At 41.3% G+C, this 21034-nt stretch overlaps 1 protein-coding gene across 1 annotated transcript in view; it reads left to right on the top strand.

Annotated features, from left to right (window-relative positions):
* Positions 1-3155: 3155 nt before the first annotated feature.
* FAM227A (family with sequence similarity 227 member A) overlaps positions 3156-21034 on the top strand; it is a gene marked incomplete at both ends in the record, with an annotated part of 80382 nt that continues 62503 nt past the window's right edge. The window contains 2 exons of the mRNA XM_082666193.1: positions 3156-3300; positions 11364-11446. Coding sequence (XP_082522319.1) covers positions 3156-3300; positions 11364-11446 — 228 coding nt within the window. The remainder of the gene's footprint in view (positions 3301-11363; positions 11447-21034) is intronic.

The following is a 21034-nucleotide window of genomic DNA, read 5'->3' as shown; positions in this document are numbered from 1 at the left end:
TAATGTGGGCCACATATATAATTTAGAATTTTCTAGTAGCCATATTTTTTAAAAAGTAAAAAAAAATCAGATGATGTTAATATGACTAATGTTTTAACTCATATGTCCCAAATATGATCATTTCAACATACAATCAATATTTTAAAGTTTATTCTGCTTCAGTTTTTAAATTTTAATTAACTAAAATTAAGATTTTAGTGTTTCGGTCACACTAACCAAATTCCAAGGGCTCCATTGTCACATGTGGCTAGTGGCTACTGTGATGCACCGGTCTAGTCTTTTCCTGTCTTTCTACTGTGTGTTCCTCTGCTTGGGTGGTATTTCCCCTCCCCACTTACGTAATTAACTCCTGCTCTTCCTTCAAGTCTTGACTCCCTTGACTAGGTCATTATCCACTATTATGTTGTCTCTCAGAGCGCTGTGTCCCTCCCTTTGAAGCAGTGATCAGTTATAATTCATGGTTATGTATATAATTAATTATCACTTGTCACCCCTAGTAGACATAAGCTCCATTAAGGCAGGGATAAAGTCTGGTTTAACTCACCAACCTGTCCCCCAGTAGGGACACATCGCTCGCTGTGTTGGGCAGTCAGTAAGTAGTCATTTAATGACTGAAGTTTAAACTGAACAAAAGTCTGTCTGACTCCAAAGTCAGCATTGTTTTAACTTGTTTAACATGTTTAAGTTAAAATGTGTTAACTTTAACCAACGAACTTTCAAATCTCAGCTGCCAGAATATGTGCTCCATGAGGGCAGAACATGTTTTTATTCTTCCACTCACCTGCCCCTAATATACAGCACAGTGCTGGGCACAGGGTGGATATTCAATAAAGTTAGTTTGCTCCCCCACCCGTTTTTTCTCCCCAAATAGTGACAGTAAAAACTTATCATGCTTCAGAGAATACTTACCCTAAAATGATATGATGAAAATTTCAGAAGGGAACAGAGTATTTTAAATGTGTCTTTTAACAAGCATAATATTCAATTCTCCCATTAGGTATGGGTAATAATGTTAAGCTAAAGCAAGAGGCTTCTTAACAGGGTCCCGCTAAGCCTGGCTTTTCAGAGAACATGGAGTTTTCCAGTCATGCTGGCGGGGGTGGGTGGGTGGGTGGATAAAAGTGAGAAGCCCTAAAATGCACCTGCCTCCTCTTTACCCTCACCCCCTTGCCTGTATGGCTAAAGACTAGGGGCAGGAGGCAGGAAATAATAGTTTTGACCTGAGCCTGGGCCAACCTTTCCTACAATCCAACTGACTTAGGACAGCCCAAAGTGGATAGCCTCTTTGGACCAGAAAGAAGTATGGTGAGTGAGTTAAAAATGGAATCAAATATTGAGTGAACCTAATTCCTAGAGAGTAATTTGCCTAATGGAGAAAGACGTAGAAGCAAATAAATTCTGGTTCTGTATTGTAAGTGCTGTAATAGTTGAAAGCAGAATCCTGGACTTCACAGAAAAGGGGTGGTATTAATGGCCTGGAGTAATTCAAGAAGGTTTTCCAAAAAGACATATCACCTGGACTGATTGAGTGGAGGGAATTGCATGTACAAAGGCATAGAGGCACAAAGCGCACACCATGGCAGGGATCAGGAAAAAGTTCGGTGGGGCAGGCATGTAGGATGGATGGCTGGGGAGAAGACAGCAGAGCAGAAGGCGTGAACCAAAGGAGAAGAAAGGAGACTGTGGTGAAAGGACACCTCGGTTAAGTTTTCCATCAAAATATACCTTTTCTCTGTCTTTTCATTATGTATGAGCTTCTTGAGGGCAGGTCTGAGTCTTTTACTTCATTATAACCAGGCCTATACCACCAGGCTCTGGACAGGGAGGACCCACAGATGGTAGTGATGAACTCCTCCTGGCCAATAAGCAAGGACCCAGGAGAGCACTCTGGCCAGAATATTACAAATCCAGGAGGAAAAGTAGTGTGGGGCCAGTTTCCTGAAAGGGAGCAGAAGGCCTCAGCTAGATTAGGAGCCTCATGCTGAGGAGATGGACCCAGTATCATAGAAGCCCAGCATCTGAGGGCTGAAAAGGGGCTTAGGGACCTAATCCGAATCTCTGACTTTACAGGTGAGGCTCAGAGAGCCAAAGAGATTTGACTGCATTTCTAACTTGGAAACTGGCTTGCTGGAGGGTCTGGAGCCCCGTCTTTTCAGCAGTCCAGTCTTCTTATTTTTATTTATTTATTGATTTGGCCGCACCGTGTGGCTTACAGGATCTTAGTTCCCCAACCAGGGATGGAACCCGGGCCCCTGGAAGTGAGAGCGCCGAGTCCTAACCACTGGACCACCAGGAATTCCCTAGTCGCCTTATTTTTAAAACCAGAATAATTCTCATAAGGGGGTGGTGGGGATCAGCAGGTAGAAAGCAAAAGTATATATGCCTTGAAGTTCTCTGTTAAGAATGTGGTACCTATATACAATGTACACATGTGGGCTTCTCATGTGGTACATATATACAATGGAACATTACCCAGCCATAAAAAAGAATGAAATAACGCCATCTGCAGCAACATGGGAGGACCTAGAGATTGTCATACTGAGTGAAGTAAGTCAGACAAGAGAAAAACAAATACCATATGATATCACTTATATGTGGAATCTAAAAATATGGTACAAATGAACTTATTTACAAAACAGAAATAGAGTCACAGATGTAGAAAACAAACTTATGATTACCAAGGGGGAAAGGGGCAGGGGAGGGATAAATTGGGAGATTGGGAATGACATATACACACTACTATATATAAAATAGATAACTAATAAGGGCCTACTGTATCGCACAGGGAACTCTACTCAATACTCTGTAATGACCTATATGGGAAAAGAATCTAAAAAGAATGGATATATGTATATGTATAACGGATTCACTTTGCTGTACAGCAGAAACTAACACAACATTGTAAATCAGCTATACTCCAATAAAAATTAAAAAAAATGGGCTTCTCAGACAAAAGCATTTATTCCCCATTAACATGCAGCATGTGCCTCGCTATCAGCCCTGCTTACAAGATGAGCGTGGTTGTGCTTTCTAAGATGGTTGTATGCTATTTGTGATTCCCAGGAGGCTGGTGGAACAAAACAAGATTGTAGTGAGGAATGAGAGGCTCTTAAAAGTGGAAACTTACTGTTTGTCAGTTTACAAGAAACTGGACAATGGCTGATTTCAGGAACATGGATGTCATCAATTTCACTGCCTTGCCAATGGTGCCAGTAGATGAGCACCTGGCTGTCTCACTCACTGCACGGAAAGCAATGAAGGATGATGCCATGAGGAAGAATCTGGAGGACAGTCCACCCTGTATCCTTCTGTGGTGCCGTCTGCAATAGAGACCAAACACACCCGTGCAGAGGTGTAACCTGGGCTCGAGTCTATAACATACACCACTTACTAGCTCGTTTCTTATATGTTTGTTAATTTTTTTCAATTACTTAAGCCCTACCTGTCCTTTAAAAGAATATGGAGCTGTGAAGGATTGTTTGTCTTGAGTTTGTTTTACTAAGATAATCAGAAAGAGCCCTAAAGGGAGACATACTGGAAATATTCATTGAAAGAATGGGGAAGAGAAAAAAATGTTCTTTTTACCCCATTGTCTCTTTCTTTCCCTTCTGCCTTCCAAAGAATTAAACTTATAGATAGAAACTAAGTTGTAGTCCAGCCCTCTGCCCTCAGACTAGTTAGCTGAGTGCCCAACTTTTAAAAAAAATTTTTTTCTTTTTTTTTTTGTGGCCACGCCGCACCGCAGCTTGCAGGATCTTAGTTCCCTGATCAGGGATTGAACCCAGGCCCTCGGCAGTGCAAGTGCAGAGTTCTAACCACTGGACCACCAAGGAATTCCCTTTGTTTCTTTCTTTTCATTTTCTTTCTTTCTTTTTTTTTTTTTTTTTACTCCCTTTGACCTTTCCTCTTCTCACCTGCCACTGCCAGCACCTCTACCTGGGCCCAGACTTTGCCCCTTCTGACATCATCCAGGCTCTACCAGCATCTTTCTTCTCTGACTCTGCCTTTATTGATCCTGATCTCACTTCTGACCCTGAACCTTGTCTCTCAGGGACCCACAGAATCCCGCCTCTGGGGGACCATAGAACTCATCCAGCAAATAAAGACCCTCTCAGGTTATAAATAACCCTGTCTTTCCATCTTATATAGAGCTCATTTACCTTCAAGTCATCCTCCTGCCAACCAAACTGCATGTATCCCTCTGCATCACCTCACTTTCCGTGCCTCTCAGAAACCCTTCTCAAGATGAGCACAAACGATCCCATCAGGATCTATTTCAGGGTCTCCCTTTCCTGGGCCTTTTTCTAATGTACGCTCTTTCTTCTTAATCCTACACTTATCTCAACCTAAGTAATCCATTTCACTTCCTATGATTTGTCATGTCCCTCCTTGGCATCTCCATTTGTCAAGTATCCTCCGATTTGTAAGAACACTTGAGGGTAATGGCAGTAGCAGTGAACCTTGCTATATGTGAAGGCAATGAGGAGTGGTAGGATTATGGGGCTTTTACAAAGGATATATCCTAGACCAATTGAGGCTAAGACAGAAAGAAATGCAAACGTAGAGAGGGTAGTAAGAGGGTGCATTGAACTGAGCAGCGATTTCAACAGTGATAAACAAGGTTGAGATGCCCTTGGACCCAGGCATCCTTCACCTGACAGAAACAGCTCTCTGTGTGACTGTGTGCACCACAGCATTATCTGTACTTGTAAAACAATTGTAAACAACTTAAATATTCAATAGCAAGGTACAGTTAAGTCTATTAAGATGCATTCTCTAAATGGATTTGTATTCTGCCATTTAAAATATTATGAAGATTATTTAGCTTTATGGAAAATAATCATAATAATGAGTAGGAGAGAAGTCAGAGTAGTAAAATAGGCATCCACTGATATTATAATTATGTAAAAATGTGTGTATATCATAATGCTAGGAGGAAGTCTCCCGAAAACCTAACAGGTTGGTAGGGTGGTAGCGTAATAGATGATTCTTCTTATATTTTCCAAGATGTCTAGAATATGGTTAATTTTTGTTTATAATTTATAAAGCAACTCATTTAACACAAGATAAAAGAAGTGTGAATGTTCGCAGAGAAAATAATTAAGTGAAAAGACAGCACAGAGGGCCCTGAACCAAGATGGCGGAGTAGAAGGATGTGCTCTCACTGCCTCTTGTGAGAACACCAGAATCACAACGAGCTGCTGGACAGTAATCGACAGGAGGACACTGGAATTCACCAAAAAAGATACCCCACATCCAAAGACAAAGGAGAAGCCACAATGAGATGGTAGGAGGGGTGCAATCACAGTAAAATCAAATCCCATAACTGCTGCGTGGGTGACTCACAGACTGGAGAACACTTATACCACAGAAGTCCACCCGCTGGAGTGAAGGTTCTGAGCCCCACGTCAGGCTTCCCAACCTGGGGGTCCAGCAACGGGAGGAGGAATTCCTAGAGAATCAGACTTTGAAGGTTACTGGGATGTGAATGCAGGACTTCAACAGGACTGGGGGAAACAGAGACTCCACCCTTGGAGGGCACACACAAAGTAGTGTGTACATCAGGACCCAGGGGAAGGAGCAGTGGCCCCAGGGGAGACTGAAACAGACCTACCTGCTAGTGTTGGAGGGTCTCCTGCAGAGGCTGGGGGTGGCTGTGGCTCACCGTGGGGACAAGGACACTGGCAGCGGAAGTTCTGGGAAGTACTCCTTGGCGTGAGCCCTCCCAGAGTCCACCATTAGCCCCACCAAAGAACCCAGGTAGGCTCCAGTGTTGGGTTGCCTCCGGCCAAACAACCAACAGGGAGGGAACCCAGCCCCACCCATCAGCAGTCAATCACATTAAAGTTTTGCTGAGCTCTGCCCACCAGAGCAGCAGTCAGCTCTACCCACCACCAGTCCCTCCCATCAGGAAACTTGCACAAGCCTCTTAGATAGCCTCATCCACCAGAGGGAAGACAGCAGAAGCAAAAAGAACTACAGTCCTGCAGCCTGTGGAACAAAAACCACATTCACAGAAAGATAGACAAGATGAAAAGGCAGAGGGCTATGTACCAGATGAAGGAACAAGATAAAACCCCAGAAAAACAACTAAATGAAGTGGAGATAGGCAACCTTTCAGAAAAAGAATTCAGAATAATGATAGTGAAGATGATCCAGGACCTCGGAAAAAGAATGGAGGCAAAGATCGAGAAGATGCAGGAAATGTTTAACAAAGACCTAGAAGAATTAAAGAACAAACAAACAGAGATGAACAATACAATAACTGAAATGAAAACTACACTAGAAGGAATCAACAGCAGAATAACTGAAGCAGAAGAACAGATAAGTGACCTGGAAGACAGAATGGTGGAATTCACTGCTGTGGAAGAGAATAAAGAAAAAAGAATGAAAAGAAATGAAGACAGCCTAAGAGACCTCTAGGACAACATTAAACGCAACAACACTCACATTATAGGGGTCCCAGAAGAAGAAGAGAGAGAGAAAGGACCAGAGAAAATATTTGAAGAGATTATAGTTGAAAACTTCCCTAACATGGGAAAGGAAATAGCCACCCAAGTCCAGGAAGCGCAGAGTCCCATACAGGATAAACCCAAGGAGAAACACGCCAAGACACATAGTAATCAAATTGGCAAAAATTAAACACAAAGAAAAACTTATTGAAAGCAGCAAGGGTAAAACGACAAATAACATACAAGGGAACTCCCATAAGGTTAACAGCTGATTTCTCAGCAGAAACTCTACAAGCCAGAAGGGAGTGGCATGATATACTTAAAGTGATGAAATGGAAGAACCTACAACGAAGATTACTCTACCCAGCAAGGATCTCATTCAGATTCAATGGAGAAATCAAAAGCTTTACAGACAAGCAGAAGCTAAGAGAATTCAGCACCACCAAACCAGCTCTACAACAATGCTAAAGGAACTTCTCTAAGTGGGAAACACAAGAGAAGAAAAGGACCTACAAAAACAAACCCAAAACAATTAAGAAAATGGTCATAGGAACATACATATCGATAATTACCTTAAACGTGAATGGATTAAATGCTCCAACCAAAAGACACAGGCTTGCTGAATGGATACAAAAACAAGACCCATCTATATGCAGTCTACAAGAGACCCACTTCAGACCTATGGACACATACAGACTGAAAGTGAGGGGATGGAAAAAGATATCCCATGCAAATGGAAATCAGAAGAAAGCTGGAGTAGCAATACTCATATCAGATAAAATAGACTTTAAAATAAAGAATGTTACAAGTGACAAGGAAGGGCACTACATAATGATCAAGGGATCAATCCAAGAAGAAGATATAACAATTATAAATATATATGCAGCCAACATAGGAGCACCTCAATCCATAAGGCAACTGCTAACAGCTATAAAAGAGGAAATTGACAGTAACACAATAATAGTGGGGAACTTTAACACCTCACTGACCCCAATGGACAGATCATCCAAAATGAAAATAAATAAGGAAACAGAAGCTTTAAATGACACAATAGACCAGATAGATTTAATTAATATTTATAGGACATTCCATACAAAACCAGCAGATTACACTTTCTTCTCAAGTGCACACGGAACATTCTCCAGGATAGATCACATCTTGGGTCACAAATCAAGCCTCAGTAAATTTAAGAAAATTGAAATCATATCAAGCATCTTTTCTGACCACAACGCTATGAGATTAGAAATGAATTACAGGGAAAAAACTGTAAGAAACACAAACACATGGAGGCTAAACAATACGTTACTAAATAACCAAGAGATCACTGAAGAAATCAAAGAGGAAATCAAAAAATACCTAGAGACAAATGACAATGAAATCACGATGATCCAAAACCTATGGGATGCAGCAAAAGCAGTTCTAAGAGGGAAGTTTATAGCTATACAAGCCTACCTCAAGAAACAAGAAAAATCTCAAATAAACAATCTAACCTTACACCTAAAGGAACTAAAGAAGAACAAACAAAACCCAAAGTTAGCAGGAGGAAAGAAATCATAAAGATCAGAGCAGAAATAAATGAAATAGAAACAAAGAAAACAATAGCAAAGATCAATAAAACTAAAAGCTGTTTCTTTGAGAAGATAAGCAAAGTTGATAAACCATTAGCCAGACTCATCAAGAAAAACAGGGAGAGGACTCAAATCAATAAACTTAGAAATGAAAAAGGAGAAGTTACAACAGACACCACAGAAATACAAAGCATCCTAAGAGACTACTACAAGCAACTCTATGCCAATAAAATGGACCATCTGGAAGAAATGGACAAATTCTTAGAAAGGTATAACCTTCCAAGACTGAACCAGGAAGAAATAGAAAATATGAACAGACCAATCACAAGTAATGAAATTGAAAATGTGATTAAAAATCTTTCAACGAACAAAAGTCCAGGACCAGATGGCTTCACAGGTGAATTCTAGCAAACATTTAGAGAAGAGCTAACACCCATCCTTCTCAAACTCTTTCAAAAAAAGGCAGAGGAAGGAACACTCCCAAACTCATTCTATGAGGCCACCACCACCCTGATACCAAAACCAGACAAAGATGTCACAAAAAAAGAAAACTACACGCCAATATCACTGATGAACACAGATGCAAAAATCCTCAACAAAATACTAGCAAACAGAATCCAACAACACATTAAAACGATCATACACCATGATCAAGTGGGATTTATTCCAAGGATGCAAGGATTCTTCAATATACGCAAATCAATGTGATACACCATATTAACAAATTGAAGAATAAGTACCATATGATCATCTCAATCGATGCAGAAAAAGCTTTTGACAAAATTCAACACCGACTTATGAAAAAAACTCTCCAGAAAGTGGGCATAGAGGGAACCTACCTCAACATAATAAAGGCCATATACGACAAACCCACAGCAAACATCATTCTCAATGGTGAAAAACTGAAAGCATTTCCTCTAAGATCAGGAAGGAGACAAGGATGTCCACTGTCACCACTATTATTCAACATAGTTTTGGAAGTCCTAGCCACGGCAATCAGAGAAGAAAAAGAAATAAAAGAAATACAAATTGGAAAAGGAGAAGTAAAACTGTCACTGTTTGCTGATGATATGACACTATACATAGAGAATCCTAAAGATGCCACCAGAAAACTACTAGAGCTAGTCAATGAATTTGGTAAAGTTGCAGTTTGCAAAATTAATGCACAGAAATCTCTTGCATTCCTATATACACTAATGATGAAAAATCTGAAAGAGAAATTAAGGAAACACTCCCATTTACCATTGCAACAAAAAGAATAAAATACCTAGGAATAAACCTACCTAGGGAGACAAAAGAGCTGTGTGCAGAAAACTATGAGACACTGATGAAAGAAATTAAAGATGATACCAACAGATGGAGAGATATACCATGTTCTTGAATTGGAAGAATCAATATTGTGAAAATGACTATACCACCCAAAGCAATCTACAGATTCAGTGCAATCCGTATCAAATTACCAATGGCATTTTTTATGGAACTCGAACAAAAAATCTTAAAATTTGTATGGAGACACAAAAGACCCTGAATAGCCAAAGCAGTCTTGTGGGAAAAAAACAGAGCTGGAGGAATCAGACTCCCTGACTTCAGACTATACTACAAAGCTACACTAATCAAGACAATATGGTACTGGCACAGAAACAGAAACATAGGTCAATGGAACAAGATAGAAAGCCCAGAGATAACCCCACACACGTATGGTCAACTAATCTATGACAAAGGAGGCAAGGATATACAATGGAGAAAAGACAGTGTCTTCAATAAGTGGTGCTGGGAAAACTAGACAGCTACATGTAAAAGAATGAAATTAGAACACTCCCTAAAACCATACACAAAAATAAACTCAAAATGAATTAGAGACCTAAATGTAAGACCGGACACTATAAAACTCTTAGAGGAAAACGTAGGAAGAACACTCTTTGACATAAATCACAGCAAGATCTTTTTTGATCCACCTCCTAGAGTAATGGAAATAAAAACAAAAATAAACAAATGGGCCCTAATGAAATTCAAAGCTTTTGTACAGCAAAGAAGACCATAAACAAGATGAAAAGAGAACCCTCAGAATGGGAGAAAATATTTGCAAACGAATCAACAGACACAGGATTAATCTCCAAAATATATAAACAGCTCATGCAGCTCAATATTAAAAAAAACAAACAACCCAATCCGAAAATGAGCAGATGACCTAAATAGACAATTCTCCAAAGAAGACATACAGATGGCCAGGAAGCACATGAAAAGCTGCTCAACGTCACTAATTATTAGAGAAATGCAAATCAAAACTGCAATGAGGTACCACCTCACACCAGTTAGAATGGGCGTCATCAGAAAATCTACAAATAACAAATGCTGGAGAGGGTGTGGAGAAAAGGGAACCCTCTTGCACTTTGGTGGGAATGTAAATTGATACAGTCACTATGGAGAACAGTATGGAGGTTCCTTAAAAAACTAAAAATAAAATTACCATATCATCCAGCAATCCCACTACTGGGGATATACCCAGAGAAAACCATAATTCAAAAAAGCACATGTACCCCAATGTTCATTGCAGCGCTATTTACAATAGCCAGGTCATGGAAGCAACCTAAATGCCCATCGAGAGACGAATGGATAAAGAAGATGTGGTACATATATACAATGGAATATACTCAACCATAAAAAGGAACGAAATTGGGTCATTTGTTGAGACGTGGATGGATCTAGAGACTGTCATACAGAGTGAAGTAAGTCAGAGAGAGAAAAACAAATATCGTATATTAACGCATATATGGGGAACCTAGAAAAATGGTACAGATGAACCAGTTTGCAGGGCAGAAATTGAGACACATGTAGAGAACAAACGTATGGACACCAAGGGGGTAAAGCGGCGGGGGGGTTGCGGGTGGTGGTGTGATGAATTGCACCAACTGGGATTGACATGTATACACTGATGTGTATAAAATTGACGACTAATAAGAACCTGTGGGCTTCTCTGGTGGCGCAGTGGTTGAGAGTCCGCCTGCCGATGCAGGGGACGCGGGTTCGTGCCCCGGTCCGGGAAGATCCCACATGCCGTGGAGCGGCTGGGCCTGTGAGCCATGGCCGCTGAGCCTTCACGTCCGGAGCCTGTGCTCCGCAGCGGGAGAGGCCACAACAGTGAGAGGCCTGCGTACCGCAAAAAAAAAAAAAGAACCTGCTGTATAAAAAAATAAATTAAATTTTAAAAAATAATTGAACTGTGGGGGAAAAAAAAAAAGCACAGAAAGGCAGTGAGCTGCTTTTCTTTACAGGCTCGCCCCATCCTGTTCTATTTGTGTGTAGTCATCACCCATAAAGTTTCCTTAACAGACTCACCTCCCAGCCTGCTGCATTGGCTCCATACAGCAGGTGAACCAAGGGATTGCTGAGACAGATCTGAGTCCCAACCCGCTGGTACACAGCCTGGTAAGTTATGTGTGCTGAGGCGAGGCTTCCAGCAAGGAAGTGCCCTAGGGGCCCCTCTACTTATTTGAAAGCACATTTGCACAATAGAAGTCTCAAAGATATATTTTTAAAATTAATAAGTTTTATTCTTAGAGAAGTTCTGGGTTCATAGCAAAATTGAGCTGAAAGTACGGAGTTCCCACATACCCCTCCCTGTCCCCACACATGCACAGCCTCCCCATCACCAGAGTGGAACATTTATTATAATTGATGTACCTAAATTGACACATCACATTCACCCAAAGCCCATGTTTACATTAGGTTTCTCTCCTTGTGCTGTACATTCTATGAGTTTGGACAAATGTATAATGATACGTGTCCACCCTTATAGTATTATACGGAATAGTTTCACTGCCCTAAAAATCCTCTGTGCTGCTATTCATCCCTCTCTCCCCCCAGTCCTTGGCAACCACTGATTTTTTGCTATCTCCTTAGTTTTACCTTTTCCAGAAGGTCATGGAATTGGAACCATAAAGTATGTAACCTTTTCAGATTGGTTTCTTTTACTTAGTAATATGTCTTTAAGGTTTCTCCATGTCTTTTCATGGCTTGATAGCTCATTACTTTTTTGCGCTGAATAGTATTCTGTTGTCTGGATGTCCACAGTTTATTTATCCGTTAACCTACTGAGGGGCATGTTGGTTGCTTCTGAGTTTTGGCAACTTTGAATAAAGCTTCTATAAACATTCATATGCAGGGTTTTGTGTGGACATATATTTTCAGTTCATTTGGGTAAATACCAAGGAGCATGAATCCTGGACCATATGGTAAGAGTATGTTTAGTATAGTAAGAAACTGCCCAATTGTCTCCCAAAGTGGCTGTGCCCTTTTGCGTTCCCACCAGCAGTGAATGAGAGTTCCTGTTGCTCCACATCCTCGTCAGCATTTGGTGTTGTCAGTGTTTGGGATTTTGGCCATCCTAACCAGTATACTGTGATATCTCGTCGTTTTAATTTGCAGTTCTCTAATACCGTGATATTAAACATCTTTTTATATGCTTACTTTCCATCTGTATATCTTGTTTGGTGGTGAGGTGTTTGTTGAGGTGTTTGTTGAGGTGAGGTCTGTTGAGGTGTTTGCCCCATTTTTTAATTGAGTTGTTTGTTTTCTTATTGTTGGGTTTTAAGATTTCTTTGTATATTTTGGATAACAGTCCTTTATCAAATGTATCTTTTGCAAATATTCTGTCCAGTCTGTGGCTGGTCTTCTTTTTCTCTTGACATTGTCCTTTGTAGAGCAGAAGTTTTAAGTTTTAATGAAGTCCAGCTTATCAGTTATTTCTTTCATGGATCATGTCTCTGCTGTTGTATCTAAAAAGTCATTGCGAAACCCAGGGTCAACTAGGTTTTCTCATCTAGGTTATCTTTTAGGAGTTTTATATTTAGGTCTGTTATCCATTTTGACTTAATTTTTGTGAAAGATGTAAGGTCTGTGTCTAGGTTCATTATTTTGCGTTTGGATGTTCGGTTGTTTGACCACCATTTGTTGAAAAGTCTATCTTTGCTCCATTGTATTGCCTTTGCCTCTTTGTCAAATATCAATTGACTTTGTTTATGTGGGTCTATTTCTGGACTCTCTATTCTGTTCCATTGATCTATTTGTCTGTTTTTTTGGCCAATGCCACGCTGTCTTGATTACTGTAGTTTTATAGTAAGTAAGTCTTGAAGTCAAGTAGTGTCAGTTCTCCTTCAATGCTGGGTTTGCTATTCTGGGTCTTTTACTTCTCCATGTAAAGTTTAGAATTAGTTTGTCAATATCGACAAATAAGTTGCTGGAATTTTGATTGGGACTGCATTGATCAAGTTGGGAAGAACTGACGTCTTGACAATATTGAGCCTTTCCATCTGTAAACATGGAATATCTCCATTTATTTAGTTGTTTAATTTATTTCATCAGTTTTGTAGTTTTTCTTATTTTGATCTTGTACATATTTTATTAGATTTATACCTATGTATTTCATTTTTTTGTTAATATAAATGGTATTGGGTTTTTAATTTCAAATTCCACTTGTTCATTGTTGGTTATAGGAAAGGGCACATATCCAGTTGATTGATGATGCTGTTGAGTTCAGCTATTTTCTTACTAATTTTCTATCTGCAGGATCTCTCCCTTTCTAACAGAGGAGTATTAAAGTCTCTAACTATTATAGTAGATTCATCAATGGATTCATTGTCCATGCAATTCTTTTTCTGCCTCATGTATTTTGATGCTCTGTTTTTAGGCACATACACATTAAGATTGTTAAGTCTTCTTGGTGTATTGACCCCTTTATCATTACATAATGCCCCTCTTTATCCCTGATAACTTTCCTGGACCTGAAGTCTGCTCTGAGTGAAATATACTTTTTTTTAAAATTAGTGTTAGTATGGTATATCTTTCTTCATCCCTTTACTTCTAATCTATATATTTATTTATATTTAAAATGGGTTTCTTATAGACAAAGTATTTTGGATCTTGTTTTTGGATTTACTCTGACAATCTCTGTCTTTTAATTGGCATATTTAGACCTTTCATTTTAAAGTGATTATTGATATAGTTGGATTAATATCTACCATATTTGTTCTGTCTTCTATTTCTTGGCCTGTTCTTAGTTCCTGTGTTTTAAAATATTTATTTATTTTTAATTTATTTTTATTTTTTGGCTGTGTCAGGTCTTAGTTGCAGCACCCGGGCTCTTTGTTGTGGCACATGGGCTTCTCTTTAGTTATGGTACATGAGCTCAGTGGTTGCGGCACGTGGGCTTAGTTTCCCTGCGACGTGTGGGATCCTAGTTCCCTGACCAGGGATCGAACCCACGTCCCCTGCACCAGAAGGCGGATTCTTAACCACTGGACCACCAGGGAAGTCCCCTTTTTTCCTACTTTTGTCTTCCAAACTTTTTCTGCCTTTTGTGGTTTTAGTTGAGCATTTTATGTGATTTTATTCTCTCTCCTTTCTTAGCATATCAATCATACTTCTTTTTGTACTTTTTGTACTTTTTTTAGTGGTTGCCCTAGAGTTTAAAATATACATTTACAACTAATCTAAGTCTACTTTCAAATATTACTGTACCACTTCACGGGTAATGCAAATACTTGATAATAATAAAATATTCCTAATTCCATCCTCCTCTCTTTTGTATCATTGCCATCATTCATTTCATTTCACTTGTATATGTGTGTATATGTATATACACACACATTGCTACTACTATTATTTTGAACAAACTGCTATCTGTTAGATCAATTAAGAATAAAAAACCAAAATTTTTAATTTTACTTTCACTGATTCGTTCTTTGATGCGCTTCCTTTCTTTATGTAGATCCAAGTTTCTGACCTGTATCATTTTCCTTCCCTCTAAAGAACTGCTTTCAGCATTTCTTCACGGCAGATGTACTGGCAACAAATTCCTTCCGTTTTCGTTTGCCTGAGAAAGCCTTCATTTCTCCTTCACTTTTGAGGGATAATTTTGCAGAGTACAGGATTCCAGGTTGGCAGGGGTTTTTTCCTTAACACTTTAAATATTTCACTTCATTTTCCTCTTGCTTGCATGGTTTCTGAGAAGTCGGATGTAATTCTTATCTTTGCTCTTTTATAGGTAAGGTATTTTTCCCCCCTGTGGCTTCTTTCAAGATTTTTGTTTCTTTTTTTTTTTTTTTGTCTCTGTTTAAATATTTATTTATTTATTTAGGCTGCGCCAGCTCTTTTTTTTTTTTTTTTGCGGTACGCGGCCCTCTCACTGTTGTGGCCTCTCCCGTTGCGGAGCACAGGCTCCGGACGCGCAGGCTCAGCAGCCATGGCTCACGGGCCCAGCCGCTCCGCGGCATGTGGGATCCTCCTGGACCGGGGAACGAACCCGCGACCCCCACATCGGTGGACTCTCAACCACTGCGCCACCAGGGAAGCCCTGTGCCAGCTCTTAGTTGCAGCACGTGGGATCTTCGTTGCCGCGTGTGAGATCTTTAATTGTGGTATGCGGGATCTTTTAGTTTCAGTATGCGGACTTCTTAGTTGCAGCATGTGTGTGGGATCTAGTTCCCCGACCAGGGATTGAACCCGGGCCCCCTTCATTGGGAGCACAGGGTCTTACCCACTGGACCACCAGGAAAGTCCCTAAAGATTTTTATCTTTGATTTTCTAAAGTTTGAATATGAAATGCCTAGGTGTAGTTTTTTGGGTTTTGTTTTTGTTTTTTGCATATATCCTAGTTGGTGTTATCTGAGTTTCCTGGATCTGTGTTTTGGTGTCTGACATTAATTTGGGAAATTTTCCAGTCGTTTTTTCCTTCAAATATTCCTTCTGTTCTTTTCTCTCTTTCTTCTACTTCTGGTATTCCTATTATGCACATGTTACACTTTTTAATAGTTGTCCCATAGTTCTTGGATATTCTGTTCTGTTTGGGGGGTATTTTTCAGTCTTTTTTTTTCTCTTTGCTTTTCTGTTTTGGAAGTTTCGATTGTCATTTCCTCAAACTCAGATTCTTTCCTCAGCCATGTCTAGTCAACTAATGAGCCCATCAAAGGCATCCTTCTATTTTGTTACGGTGTTTTTGATCTCTAGCATTTTTTTTCCAAAGATTCTTTTGATGTGGACCATTTTTAAAGTCTTTATTGAATTTGCTACAATATTGCTTCTGTTTTATGTTTTTGTTTTTTTGGCCACGAGGCATGTGGGATCTTAACTCCCCAACCAGGGATCGAACCGCACCCCCTGCATTGAAAGGCGAAGTCTTAACCACTGGACCGCCAGGGAAGTCCCCTCTAGCATTTGTTTTGGACCCTTTCTTAGAATGTTCATTCTCTGTTTACATTATCCTTCTGTTCTTGTATGTTTCCTGCTTTTTCTGTAAAAGCCCTTAGAATATTAATCATAATTTTTAAAAATTCCTGGTCTGATAAGTCCAACATTTCTGCCATGTCTGACTCTGGTTCTGATGCTTGTTTATGCTCTTCAAACTGTGCCTTTTGCCTTTTAGTATGCCTTGTAATTTTTTGTTGAAAGGTAGATATGACGTACTGGGTAAAAGGAACTGTGGTAAATAGGCCTTCAGTGATGTGGTGGTAGGTGTGAGGGTTGTGGGGGGAGTGTTCTGTAGTCCTATGGTTGGGTCTCAGTCTTCTGATGAACCTTCGGTACCTCTGGACTGGACTTCACCATTGCTTCTCAGTTTTTTTCCTCCGCTTGGGTGGGACAAGATAGCTAAATGGTGCTAGAATTGGGTATTTCCCCTCCCCCAGGTGGGTTAGGCTTGGTAAATTATTGTCTCCTGAGGGAAGACAAAATGCTATATGGGATATTTAAGAATGGTTATGTTTCCTCCGCACTTCCACGTGGGGTCACCAGCTGGAGCAGAACAGCAGTGGCTCTCTTTATCAGAGCGTGAGGTCTCCCGGTTGCTACAGTTCCCACCACTCCCTGACGCTCCTGATATGGAGGCAAAGTGTTGGTTGCCACATGGTCTTACGCTCGGCCGGCTTCACTCATTTATGTTACTGACTACGTCTCCAAACACAATGAAAGAGACTCAGACTAGATGAGAACCCAAGTCATTTGTTGGCAGTGCAGTTCTGTAGATTGGGAGGACCTTCTCTGTGGGTTCTCACTTGGCCTGATCTTCAGTCCACCATGCTCCCTGGCCCTCCTTCTCTCCCATCCCTTCTCTCTGCTTCTTCGGTCAGTCTTAACCCTGCTCCTTTACTTCCTGCCAGTTCACTCCACCTAAGCCTCCTCACCCCTTCCTACCTGGCGTCTTGCTCTCCACCAAGTTCCTCTGGCCCAGGGTCCTGAACCTGGTGATCTGCCTCCACAGTTTTTAGCTTTACCCTCACCTCGGCTTTTCCAGTACTGACCTTTGGGCCAGTTTAGCTCTTGAGTCAACAATTTTTTTCTTTTATTAAAAAAAATTTAAATAGCAAGGTAATGCATGCTTATTCTAAAGTATTCAGGTATCTACAAGTATGTAAGTAAACAGTGAAAGTCACTTTCCCTCTCAGCCCTAGATCCCTCCCTAGATGCTAGTTATGTGGTGTGTATCCTTCCAGAACTTTTAAAAAATACATTAGAAATATACAATATAGACATTTAGGGTTATTGTTTTCTTTTAGGGTTATTGTATCCTTCCAGAACTTTTAAAAAATACATTAGAAATATAGACATTTAGGGTTATTGTTTTCTTTTTTAATGTAATCAGGATCATACCATAAATATTGTTTTGGAAGCTGCTTTTATTTTTTTCTTATTTATTTATTTTTAGCATAAATACCTCTTGGAGATTTTTCAAAGTCAGTGCTGTTGACTGATCCCATTCTTTTCGTAGCTGCATAATATTCGAAAAGTTGGATATGGCATAATTAATTTAACTCTTCCCTATCAATAAGTATTTCAGTGCTGTTTTCATCATAGTGAACATGTGAATATTTTTGTACATGTATCTTGGGACTCATTTGCAAATATTTTTGCAAGCTAGAGCCCTAGAAGTGAAATTTAAAATTTTGGTAAATATAGTCAAGTTGCTTTTCACAGAAGTGAAGGCATTCTTCACTGAAGTGGAAAGGACACCATGAGCTTCTGTTTCCCCTACCCCACTGTCGAACACATTCTAGAATTGAGTTGTAAATGAAAGCAAAATAGACACACACACTATTTGGAATGATTCCATGTAAAAAGCCTTATACCTCTGTATGTGTGCATGAGGGTAGAGCACCAGAGGCACAAAATAAGACTGTCAGAGTTTAAATTCCTGCTGCTTTACTGTTTTCTCACACTGTGACATTAGGTAAATTATTTAACCTTTATGAGTCTCAGTTTCCTGTAAAATAGTGATAACATTAATAACATACCTGCCTCATAGATGTATCATCTCTGAGAGAACTGGACAAGTTGAGACTCCTGAAAACCCTTAGATCAGTGCCTGGCCCACAAGAAGCACATTGTATATGTATAAATGTGTGGGGGAGGGGTCTGGAAGGATGCGCATCAGATGGAGTCGGTTCTGGCAAGGGAGTGGGGTGGAAGCGGGTAAACTGTTTTTACCCTGACTACTTCCGTAATGTTTGGGTATTTTACAACAAGAATGTATTTATATGTCAGTTCTGTGGTTTTTTTAATGATAACTTGAGAACCAGGGAAATGAATGAGACGATTCTCCCAGTAGCAGGATCTGGTGGCTTTTCAAGGCTGCCCAGCATGGGCACAGCTCCTCGGTGTTCTTCATTGCCACTCAGAACAGGGCCAGGGCTGGCAGGAGCAATCGTGGATCCTCACGTGACCTGGAGGAAGCATCCTTCCTGCTCCTCTGCGCAGGCAGCTGGTCAGACCTGGCAGATGCTGGCTGCCTGTTGCCACCAGAGCCCACCCCTGGGCTACCCTGCCCAACCTCTGCTGGCTGCGGTGTGCCCTGCCCTTTATATATCAGGCCTTGACTGTATGGCTGCTTCTCCCACGTCAGCACCTATAGCCAGGCTCCACGCTGCCCTGCCACGTGGCACCTAGCACGTACCTGGTGCGTAAGAAGTGTTTAATAGCTGTACTAGCAAATGAGTGAGCCGCCTCCTTCTGAGACCCAGACACCCCCCGCCGACTTCCCCCACGGCCATGTCCTATTTCTATTCCTTCTCCCATGCCCTAAATGTGGGTTCCCCCCAAGACTTTGGCCGTGAACTTGCCTAGCTCTTCTTTCCAGTCTCCTTCCTTTGGGAGCTTGTTCACCCACCGTCACAGCTTCACCATTCACTCCAGCAGTAGGTGTGTTCCTTCCTCTCCCGATAGGCCACTGCCTCTGCAAAGGCCTTCCCTGCACTCTCAGCCCAAGATCAGTGTAGGTGCCCCATCGGGGCGCCCTTCTGGCATCCTGTCCCTCCCCACAGCAGCATCAGTCACCTCATAATCACCGGCTTCTCCCTGCTAGTCTCTGAGCCCTTGGTGGGCAGAGACGGGCTTCACTGCTCACGGCTGCATCTTCTCTTGGACACCAGCCCAGCACCTGGCTTTTAGTAGGTGCTCAGGGAAGATTCGTGGAATGAATGATATGTTTGCAAATTCTATCTTCTCACCTGTTTTTCAGTCTCATATTCCCAGCTACCTAGAGCAGTGATACCTAAACCTAGCTGATCATCAGACTCCCCTGGGAGCTTTTTAAAAACTAAAAGTGAAGAGAGCCAGGCACAGGCCTGTGAGCTGTGTGTGCTCTCATCTGAATAGGTACAGAATATCTCTAGAAAGCTGTGCAAGAAACTAAGGGTCTTGGGTGAGCAGTAGGAAGGAGACTTTTTACCGTATTTGATTTTGTATCACGTAAAATATTTATTGTTTTTTAAATTTAGAGAACAACTCAGGGGCCACAATAAACAATTCAGAACCCGATAAGGAATGACATTTATTCCTTGGATTGGATGTTTATTCCAGATTCTAATGAACCTGTATATCTGAATACTTCCGCAGCAAGGCTGGTCATCAGCCAGGTTTGGGAGCTGCCTTCCCAGGGAACAGCCCCAGCTGTAGGTCCTTCCGTCGTCTCAAATGCAAACTCAGGTCTCATCATTCTTGCCCTAAAACTTGCTTTTCCTCCAGCGTTCAACTATCTTTTCTGTTCTTTCTCTGTGCAAATCTTGTCCATCCTTCCGGGCCCTGACAATATCAGCTACAGTGACATCCTGGCAGGTATCAAAGACGTGGCTGTATTGACACACACCCGTCCGATTCATTCATCCATCATGCCTTCTCTAGTGTACTTAATTGGAGTGACAGTGTTGATGCATAGGCTTAGCAGTGTGACCCCTTCCCTGACACACACACACACCTGCGCACACTCCAGTACCTTTAGCTCATCGTGCAGGCCGGGGCTGCCGGTTCAGGAGGAAGGTGGGGGAAGGCTGGAGGGGCACTTCACGGTTTATCAAGCTAAGGAGAGATGCCTCCTCCCTCATATTCCCAACACTCGTGCCCCGCCACTTCTGGCCAGTCCTCTGTGACTGCTCCAGCCCATACCGATCTTACTCCTTTGAATCCTAAACATAGCAGTTTAGGACTTAATTGTTCCACGTGTGTTGATTTGGTTCTCTGAATAGACTGTAAATTCCTTGAGGGTGGTGAAGACATAATCATACTTTAACTTCGTTACCCAAGCTCAACGCTGGGCTGGTTGACAATCAGTACAACTTGCTGGGTCACTGACATTCATTTTCCTTTCCTCCCTTTTTGGCAGGACTGGGGGTAAGAGGAGTCAGAGATCAAGGGAAATCTCTTGAGAGGTCAGGGGTATGATGATTAATAATAATAATAGTTACCCTTTATGGAGCAGCTCCGATCTGAAAGCCTCTGTGCTAGTGTTTCACAGCGTATTACATTCTTTATATCTTATCCTTATGAGAGCACTGGGAGGCAGGTATTATTATCCCCCTTTACAGAGGTCAAACAGTAGCTTGTAACCCGTGGAGCCATGATCGGAACCCTGTTCCCAATCCTGTACTCCTCAGGAGCGTAGCCAGGAGGAGGGGCAGGTGAGAGAGCGTGGGGGTGGGGGACACATCGGTGGTGACACTCAGGGGGATGAGGTCAGTGACACAGATGGCC

The sequence above is a fragment of the Grampus griseus genome (assembly GCF_964374135.1).
Source record: "Grampus griseus genome assembly, chromosome: 11".
Lineage (NCBI taxonomy): Eukaryota > Metazoa > Chordata > Mammalia > Artiodactyla > Delphinidae > Grampus > Grampus griseus.
Note: the sequence above shows the minus strand (reverse complement) of the source record. Positions and strands in the feature narration are given on the sequence as shown.